The sequence below is a fragment of the Cottoperca gobio genome, chromosome 7 (assembly GCF_900634415.1).
Source record: "Cottoperca gobio chromosome 7, fCotGob3.1, whole genome shotgun sequence".
NCBI lineage: Eukaryota > Metazoa > Chordata > Actinopteri > Perciformes > Bovichtidae > Cottoperca > Cottoperca gobio.
In genome coordinates this window covers 3,651,207-3,661,141 of record NC_041361.1, presented here as the reverse complement: position 1 = coordinate 3,661,141, position 9,935 = coordinate 3,651,207, and the positions used below count along the sequence as shown (strand labels likewise).

Sequence of the window (9,935 nt, the reverse complement as noted above, 5' to 3'; positions counted from 1 at the left end):
ATACATTTGTCTCAGTGTGCTTTACAGACTGTACAGGTTACGACATCCTCTGTCCTTAGACCCTCGCATCGCACAAGGAAAAACTTCCTAAAAGAAACCCCAAAATTAAAGGGGAAAAAATGGAAGAAACCTCAGAGAGAGCAACTGAGGAGGATCCCTCTCCCAGGACGGACAGACGTGCAATAGATGTCGTGTGTACAGGATAAACAACATAGTACAAATACAACATTTGACAGAAATTATATTGTGTTGAAAAAAAAGAATAGAAAGTATGGATGAATCCAGGAAAATGTCAAAAAGGCTTCCCGGTGTCCAGCAGGACCAGGTCAGTAGGCGCTGTCACGATTCATGATCCTGACGTAAACTTTATCAGTGGCAACCTGCCACATGAGAGACAGACACTCCGGGGATGATACCCCGGATGGTGAGTTAGTAACATACATTTACATAAATGCATACAGATAGAGAGGGAGAAGAAGAGAGGGGAGGGGAGGAGAGAGGAAGAGAAGGAAGAGAGCAGGGAGGTGTCCCCCGGCAGTCTAAGCCTATAGCAGCATAACTAGGGGCTGATCCAGGGCAAACCTGAGCAAGCCCTAACTATAAGCTTTATCAAAAAGGAAAGTCTTTAGCCTACTTTTAAATGTGGAGAGTGTGTCTGCCTCCCGAACACAAACTGGAAGCTGGTTCCACTGGAGAGGAGCTTGATAGCTGAAGGCTCTGGCTCCCATTGTACTCTTAGAGACTCTAGGAACCACAAGTAACCCTGCAGTCTGGGAGCGTAATGCTCTAGTTGGTTTATAAGGTACTATGAGGTCTTTAAGATATACTGGAGCCTGACCATTAATTGATTTGTAAGTCAGGAGAAGGATTTTGAATTCTATTCTGTATTTTACCGGGAGCCAGTGCAGTGCAGCTAATACAGGAGTAATATGATCCCGTTTCCTTGTTCTAGTCAATACACGTGCCGCTGCATTTTGGATCAACTGAAGAGTCTTAAGTGACTTTTTGGGACAACCTGATAACAATGAGTTGCAGTAATCCAGCCTTGAAGTAACAAATGCATGGACTAGTTTTTCTGCATCATTTTGAGACAGGATGTGTCTTATTTTTGCAATGTTACGTAGATGAAAGAAGGCAGTCCTTGAGATTTGTTTTATGTGGGAGTTAAACGACAGATCTTGATCAAAGATGACGCCAAGATTCCTTACAGTGGTGCTGGAGGCCAAGTTAATGCCATCCAGAGCTTCTATGTCATTAGAAAATGCGTTTCGGAGGCGTTTAGGGCCAAGTATAATAACTTCAGTTTTGTCTGTGTTTAACATCAAAAAGTTGATAGACATCCAAGTTTTTATGTCCTTGAGGCATGCTTGAAGTTTAGCCAATTGATTGGTTTCGTCTGGTTTAATTGATAGATATAATTGGGTATCATCCGCATAACAATGAAAGTTTATAGAGTGGTTCCTTATAATATTGCCCAAAGGAAGCATATATAAGGTGAATAGAATCGGTCCAAGTACAGAACCCTGCGGAACTCCAAGACTGACTTTGGCTGTCATGGAGGATTTATCGTTTATCGCTCAGATAAATAGGACTTGAACCAGCTTAGTGCGGTTCCTTTTATGCCAACACAATGTTCCAGTCTCTGTAGTAGAATGTCATGATCAACAGTGTCAAAAGCAGCACTGAGGTCTAACAAGACAAGAACAGAGACAAGAGTCCTTTGTCTGATGCCAATAGAAGGTCATTGGTAACTTTCACCAGTGCCGTCTCTGTGCTATGATGAACTCTAAATCCAGATTGAAAAACCTCAAATAAACTATTATTATGTAAAAAGTCACACAACTGTTTTGCGACTGCTTTCTCAAGGATTTTAGCGAGAAAGGGTAGATTAGATATCGGCCTATAGTTGGCTAAAACCTCTGGATCAAGACTAGGCTTTTTAAGAAGAGGTTTTATTACAGCTACTTTAAAGGATTTTGGTACGTAGCCAGATAATAGAGACAGGTTGATCATATTTAATAACGAAGTGTTAATTAAGGGTAAAACTTCTTTAAACAGTTTAGTTGGAATCGGGTCTAAAAGACAGGTTGATGGTTTAGACGATGAGATTGTTGAAGTTAGTTGGTTAAGGTTGATTGGAGTAAAACAGTCTAGATATATTTCAGGAGTTACAGATGTTTTTAAAATTCCAACAGTTGAAGTTAAGTCATTACCAATTGAGGTCAGGAGGAGATTAATTTTGTCTCTAATAATTATAATTTTATCGTTAAAGAAACTCATGAAGTCGTCACTACTGAGAGATATAGGAACAGAAGGCTCTGTAGAGCTGTGGCTCTCTGTCAGCCTGGCTACAGTGCTGAAAAGAAACCTGGGGTTGTTCTTATTTTCTTCTATTAAAGAAATTCAATTTCTTTCTCTAAAAAATACTTTCTCTAAATACAGAAGGCAATGCTGGCTTCTTCCACATAGGAGAATACGTTGAAAAACACTTATTCCAAGTCACAAATGTATGACGACAGTACATATTCCTACATAGTGAAGTATAATTGCGTATTTTTGAATTTTCCAAAGGTTTCTCATTCCACATAAATTAAATCCAAAGGTAATACATCATTATTTATTTATTTATATTTATTATTTATCTAATACAGGATTATTTAAACCCTTGCTTCTGCAGTCTTAGTCATGCAGCCCAATATTATAGTTTCATATAAGGTAATAAATAAGTAAGCATAGAGTGCGGGGATATAGTTAATCTTATACATTTCATCCAGATTGTTTAAAATTAGCACACCTAGGTACTTTATGTGTTTCTTGGTCAACTCCCAATCAAACTGGCTCTGAAGTGAGCAACAGTCAAATTTTAAATAATGGCGTTACCTCTGTTACTTAACTCCTTGCTAACTTTAAAACCTGATACTGTTCCATATTTTCCCAATAATTCCAATAGAGCTGATAACGATTGTTCTGGCTTTGATAAATATAATAGAATATCATCCGCATTTAACGATATATATTTTTGCCCCAATGCTTTCTGCTGTTGCTCATTATGACAATAATTGCTTTCTTTGAGATTGAAGCTAACCTTTTTTTGTGGGTCTGCTCTTGTTGGCTGATTTTAATCCCTGTGTAATTAGATGTACATTACATAACAATGCTGCTGTTGGTCTGAATACTAATTATAGCCTTTTTCTGTAACCATCAACAGGGCTGTTTTGCCTTAGTAACGTAGAGTTTCCAAACGTTAATCCAGTTGTTCCGCTTCCTGCGGCTACCTTTGAATTCAACGTCTAAAGTGCCCGGCCCATGAGTTGACATTTTTTTTCTAGTTCAAAATGCAGATAAGGATTATTGCCAAGAAGGTTAGTCAGCAATAAGGAATGTGACTTGATGTTACAATCAGTGTGTGTGAATGCGTTCATTAATTAGCCCCACCCTATCATACCAGGTGTCAGCCCTATTTAAAGCATTGAAGCCAGACATCAGTCAAAGTAGGGAGACAGTATCTGCTCATTTGACCATTGTCTTGGTAAGTATCCTTTTTACTCTAATTTTATTAAACCACATTTTCATTAATTTCTTAGTTGTTGCTATGTATATTGCTATACCTTCTTCAAATAGCTTCATCGCTCCAACTAACTGTCTAATAATCTGACATGTTATTCAATGATTCCAGATGATATTTGATCACTGATTGAATCTACTTACTACCCTGATAAAGGTAAGTGAAAATATTAGGGGTCCAGTAGAAAGAGTGTCTAAATGTACACCATATTACAGTGACAAGTGTCTTTAAACTGCTAAAATACTCAGTGGACCATTCTGTAGCAATTTACTGATTGGCTTTTGCCACGATTCATTGAGAGTTAGTAAATGTAAGCTTTGCCACAGGACGACCAAACACCTTTTTTTAAACATTGCTTTGTGTCGCTGGTGTACGCTGCTGTCTATGTTGTAAATTATCTGTACATACAAGTTATATTGTATAAGAAAGTGACTTAATTCAGAGCTTGCTCAGAGACACAATTTTAAAGAAAAAGTCTGTTACAGTCTAACTCTGACTGCAGTTCAGTTTTTAATGTTGACACAAAAGGCAGATCTACATCATATTGAAGAAAGCACTTGACCTTGACAGAATGAATAGTTTTGGAAATGAACTAGAATTGATTAAAGATGTGCAGTTTTTTTTCAGCTCCATGTTGAACAACTTTTTTTATTTCTGCTTATCCACATAGTGACAACATGTGCAAGCTCGCTCTCACTGCAAGTAAGTCACGCTGGTCAATTAAATGTTTCCTTAAAGGATCAGTTCATCCAAATCACAAAAACACATTTCCTGACTTAACGTCAGTGGTCTCTAGCCGTGCAGATAGTTCTTGTTTTGTTATCTCAGCCAGGGGATCATGCAGTAGGTTGTGTGTGTGAATGAGTGAAATCTCTGTTTGTCCACGGCTAATAGGGGAGGGGGCACCACCGCAACTTGATAACAAAATGCTTTACATAAACTAAACATAAAATTGTAAGAAACATCAGCTAACTCAGATATACTCTGGGTTCTCTTTTCCGGGGTAGTTCCACGGTGGTGAAAAAGGTTTGTCTGGAGCCCTGCCCCAGAGCCAGAAACACCTGGTCTGCACTGTACTGAATGCACTTTTTCCAATTTACCCATGTTTTGTGTCTTGGATTACAGTGAGAGTGAATTTAATGTGGTTTAACCCCACAACGATCCACTGACAATTCTTTACAGAAACACTGTTCCCATTACTCTGGACAATCCATACTGTATGTGTTGTGTGGATTATTATTATTTTTTTTCTATTTGGCTGAACTGACTTGTTAAGCTTTGTTCGTAACCCAATACTAACCAGTCTGTTTTCTTTGAAGGTCTCTGTTTGATCCTCGCCAGCTTGGGTGAGTTTATAAAGTACATTAATCATAATCAGTCTTAGTAGCAGAGGAATAATGTACCCTACTCCACAATTGTTGTCAAACAAGGATCTTAATATAATTAATGTTTTCAAAAACTAATTAAAACCATCCTGATTTCTTTCCATCTCTCAGCCTCTTCCTCCAGGCTAGTCTGTTACTATAACAGCGATGCTGAAAATAGAGAAGACAAGGGGAAGTTCATGGTTTCAGATATCGATCCGAACAAATGTACTCACCTGATCTATTCCTTTGCTGGTATTAATAACGCAAATGAGCTGGTCCCCACCAATGAAAATGACATAGCACACTATCAGTCCTTTAATGCACTCAAGACCAGGTCAGTTCTTAAACCTGTCAGAATACGTTTTAAATTTTGTGTAAAACAATTACAAACTATACTTTTGTGTTTTGTAAACAATTAATATTGAACTTTTATGCCTGCACAGAAATGTACAGCTCAAAACCCTGTTGTCGGTCGGTGGCTTGGACTTCAACAACAGAAAGTAAGTTACTTAAATGAACATGTAGGCCTTTTCTGCGTCAGGGCAAAGACAGGTATGATGATGATGATGATGATGATGATGATGATGATAATGATGATAATACATTATTAGACTTGTATAGTGCTTTTCTAGTAACTCAAAGCCGCTTGACAGAGTGAGTGACACAAAAATAAATATATAAACAAACAAACCAGAAAAATAAATATAAGCAGCACTTCAATATGTTTGTATTTTCCTCACCATGAAACCTGCTTTTCACATTGATCCTCTATTTGTATGCGTTATACAGCATGCATGGTGCATGGTTTCTTACAAATTAGGTAGCACAAGGTAAGGTGCTGGTATTTTATGGTTATTAGACCATTCGCCTACAGCTGTCTTTACACACGTGATTTTGAGCTTTTTGTTGCTCTTTGAGTTTGTGCTAACGCTTAAATTCAGTATGTTGAGTGTCTTCTTGAGAGCACTGTTTTGTTCAAATGTTTACTAGATTCAGGAAAATGGTGACAGGAAAACGAAGAAGAACACCCTTCATCCAGTCTGCTATCACACTACTGAGAGACAATGGGTTTGATGGGCTCAACATTGACTGGAGGAACCCCGCAGGAGCTGGAAGCAGATCAAGAGACAAACGGAGATTCACACGGCTGTGCAGGGTAAGATTCTGAAATTCTTTTCTGCAACAAACACATTCAGAAATATGCCATACTGTATGTACACCGTGTAGGAAAATATTAGATTTTGTATTTAACAGAGAGTGAACCATGCTTCTGTGTTGTATAGGAGCTCAAAAAGGCCTTTGTCGCTGAGGGAACAGCAACTAACCGTGACAGCTTAATGGTTACTGCTAGTGTCTCTGCTGAGAAAGACACCATCGATTTCAGTTATGATGTCCCAAAGATTGCAAAGTAAAACTAATTTAATGTAATTCTTGACATTATACCCATGATTAGCTATCGTCATGTTTTGGTAAACTTGATCTTCTCTGCATTTTATCAGAAACCTGGATTTCATTAATGTGCTGACATTTGACTTTCGCGCCGACTTGGAAAGTGTCACAGGACATCACAGCTCCTTGTACAAGGGATCCCAGGACACTGGAGATGACATCTTCTGGAACACTGTAAGTACAGGGATTAAACTACCTCATCACATTTATATTCAGACATGTCTTCTAATTCTTTTTTCACTTTCTAGGATTATGCAATGCAATATTGGACAGATCAGGGAGCACCTACAGAACAGCTAAACATGGGGTTAGCGGCATACGGGCGAACCTTTGAGCTCTCATCTGCATCCAGTGGTGTTGGAGCACCAGCCAATGGTCTTGGTGAAGAAGGCCGCTACACCGATGAAGAGGGATTCTTGTCCTATTATGAGGTAAACCTGTAAACTGTGAATAAAAATCAAATGACATCAATCGTCTTATTATAGACCAACCAATTTTACTGTATTGTGTGCAAAAAAATGTTAATATATTACATTTAACTGACCCTTTTTTCAGATTTGCCTTAAACTTGAAGGAGTAACAACCCATCTGATTACTGATCAGAGAGTTATATATGCAACGAAAGAAAATCTGTGGGTTGGATTTGACAACAAAGGCAGCCTTGATAATAAGGTAATCATTTGTTTCATTACAACTATTGCTCACTAATTAATTAACAAATTACTGGTTGTACACACGACTGGTTGCATAGATATTTTTGATAACAGGACTTAGGTCGTTAAAAGATTTTGTCCCTCATCTTCTCAGGTCAGTTACATAAAAGCTCACAAATTTGGAGGAGCCGTTGTCTGGTCTCTGGACCTGGATGACTTTAAAGATCACTGTGGAGATGGCAACTACCCCTTAATCAGCCACCTGCATAGTCTGCTGGTGTTAGGTAACCAAAATGTGAAACATTAAAATCCTATCCTGTCATGTGGTTTCCACTGTGTACTTGATTGAATGCTATTAGCTTTGATGGAATCACCTTTTATTAACTGTATTACATTGTATTAAGCAGAGAGAAAATGTGTGTTCTTTCTATATAGAAATCACAACAGTCATACTCAGTGATATACAAATAGTATGTCATGATAAAACAAGGTTAATGAGCAATTCACACAATTTCTGATATCTGATCTGATTTTTCCGTGTTTTCCTGGCTTTGCAGATACAACTCCTTCTGGAAACCTCTGTGAAGGAAGGAGCGATGGGCAATACCCCAACCATGATGATCCAAATGCTTTTAACAACTGTGGTAATGAAATAGCCTACCTGCAACACTGCCAACCAAATTTGGTCTATAACCAAGAGTGCAACTGCTGTGACTATCCCGATTCAGCCACTCCGACAAATACTGAGAATACTGGAAAATTCTGTGATGGAAAGGATGATGGGCACTACGCCAACCCTGATGACCCAAACAGTTTTCACCAATGTGCTAATAAGATAACATACACCAAGAACTGCGCTGTGGGCTTGATCTTCAAGCAAAGCTGCACGTGCTGTGACTTTCCCGATTCAGCCACTCCGACAAATACTGAGAATACTGGAAAATTCTGTGATGAAAAGGATGATGGGCACTACGCCAACCCTGATGACCCAAACAGTTTTCACCAATGTGCTAATAAGATAACATACACCAAGAACTGCGCTGTGGGCTTGATCTTCAAGCAAAGCTGCACGTGCTGTGACCATCCCTAGTCATCCACTCCGACAGATACTGTAAACCTCTGTGATGGAAAGAAATATGGGTACTACATCCAGCTTGATGACTCATATTTTTCACATTTGGCTTACAGGTAGAAAAATTGCTTTATAATGGTACTGCTGGGTTTTATAGGCCTGACTTATATACACTTATTTCAATACATTTTAAAACACAATTCATGTATCAAATGTTCGGCACTAATATTTTCAGATTGATTTCCATCAGCTCCCTGTGCCCATTGAAATGCCAAAACAATGAGAAAATGATTAAATCTCTTGTACTTCCTATTTTCAGTTAGAAAAAGATCAAATGATGCATTGACATGACATCAAACCTTTACACATTTAGTTACATATACTGTCTTTGATTTGAGACTGCGTACATGTTAAAGTGGAAATGTCCAACCATCCATATCTATCAATATACATTTAATCTGACAGGCTTTACTTATTTTATTAGTTATTGTTGGTGTTTCTAATTCTGTTGCATCGGTGTGCTCTTGTTCGTTTATATTTTATGTTTAATAAAATCACGCATCAATAAAATACCACCAGTTTCCCAGAGAATTTCTTTCATATTTATTCAACATTTGGTTGTTCCATGTTGGTTGTGCTTTATCTATCAGGTGTTGTGTATGATAAAAGACACACCAAGTGTGGTGGAAAGTTTTAATTAAGTCCTTATACAAATTACCAGTGAAGTATATAATACTGAAATGAAGATTCTTGAGAAATAAGCTTGTCTTTGGAGTATTTATTCTTTGCAAAGAAGGATCATCATTTATACAGAGTGCAAGCAGTCTGTATGAGGAAGAACCCCGATAAAATGTGTTCATGTATTTTACAGACTGTAAGGAGAAATAGGGGTGGAAGATTGACACAGTTGACCCTAAAAGTCAGTGAGTAGAGAAGGGAGGGGGTGGAGGATTCAGACAGTGACAGATAGTAGAGAAGGGGGGTGTATGGAAAGTTCCCAAAGTTGCAGGTGTTAGATAGACATACAACAGTGAGTAGAGAGGGGAGGGGAAGAAGATTCACCCATTTGGGATAAACACAAGTAGAATAGTCAGGGCGGGCATACAAATAAAGTTACAGAGATATGCTGGGAAAGACAGAAGTTCATTGAACAAAGTATGAAACAAGAAAAATGTAACTTGGAAATATGAAACTTTCTATTACATTCCTCCCTTTTGATCATTCTATCAACATAAACAAATATGTACAATTTCATCACAGGCGTTAAAACTTTAAACTCAGAAACACACAAATATTCACATTTGATACATGAATTGTGTTTTAAAATGTATTGAAATAAGTGTATATAAGTCAGGCCTATAAAACCCAGCAGTACCATTATAAAGCAATTTTTCTACCTGTAAGCCAAATGTGAAAAATATGAGTCATCAAGCTGGATGTAGTACCCATATTTCGTTCCATCACAGAGGTTTACAGTATCTGTCGGAGTGGATGACTAGGGATGGTCACAGCACGTGCAGCTTTGCTTGAAGATCAAGTCCACAGCGCAGTTCTTGGTGTATGTTTTCTCACCAGCACATTGGTAAAAACTGTTTGGGTTATCAGGGTTGGCGTAGTGCCCATCAACCTTTTTACCACAGAGTGTTCCAGTATTTGTCGGAGTGGGTGACTCGGGATGGCCACAGCAGTTGTCCTCTTCGTTAAAGATCAAATTTGGTTGGCAGTATTGGAGGTGGGTTATGTCATGACCACAGTTGTAAAAAGAATGTGGATCAGCAGGGTTGGCGTAGTGCCCATCATCCTTTCCAACACAGAATGTTCCAGTATTC

The 9,935-nt window shown here is 38.3% G+C and overlaps 1 protein-coding gene across 1 annotated transcript; it reads left to right on the top strand.

The window, feature by feature from the left end:
• Positions 1-3,495: 3,495 nt before the first annotated feature.
• On the top strand, positions 3,496-8,671 carry LOC115010731 (acidic mammalian chitinase-like). The gene is made up of 13 exons (XM_029435470.1): positions 3,496-3,529; positions 3,677-3,721; positions 4,236-4,267; positions 4,885-4,911; positions 5,062-5,266; positions 5,376-5,432; positions 5,923-6,088; positions 6,216-6,340; positions 6,432-6,555; positions 6,630-6,812; positions 6,937-7,053; positions 7,189-7,318; positions 7,592-8,671. The coding sequence occupies exons 3-13, from the start codon at positions 4,243-4,245 to the stop codon at positions 8,122-8,124; spliced, it is 1,692 nt and encodes a 563-aa protein (XP_029291330.1). The 5' UTR covers positions 3,496-3,529; positions 3,677-3,721; positions 4,236-4,242; the 3' UTR covers positions 8,125-8,671.
• Positions 8,672-9,935: the final 1,264 nt, after the last annotated feature.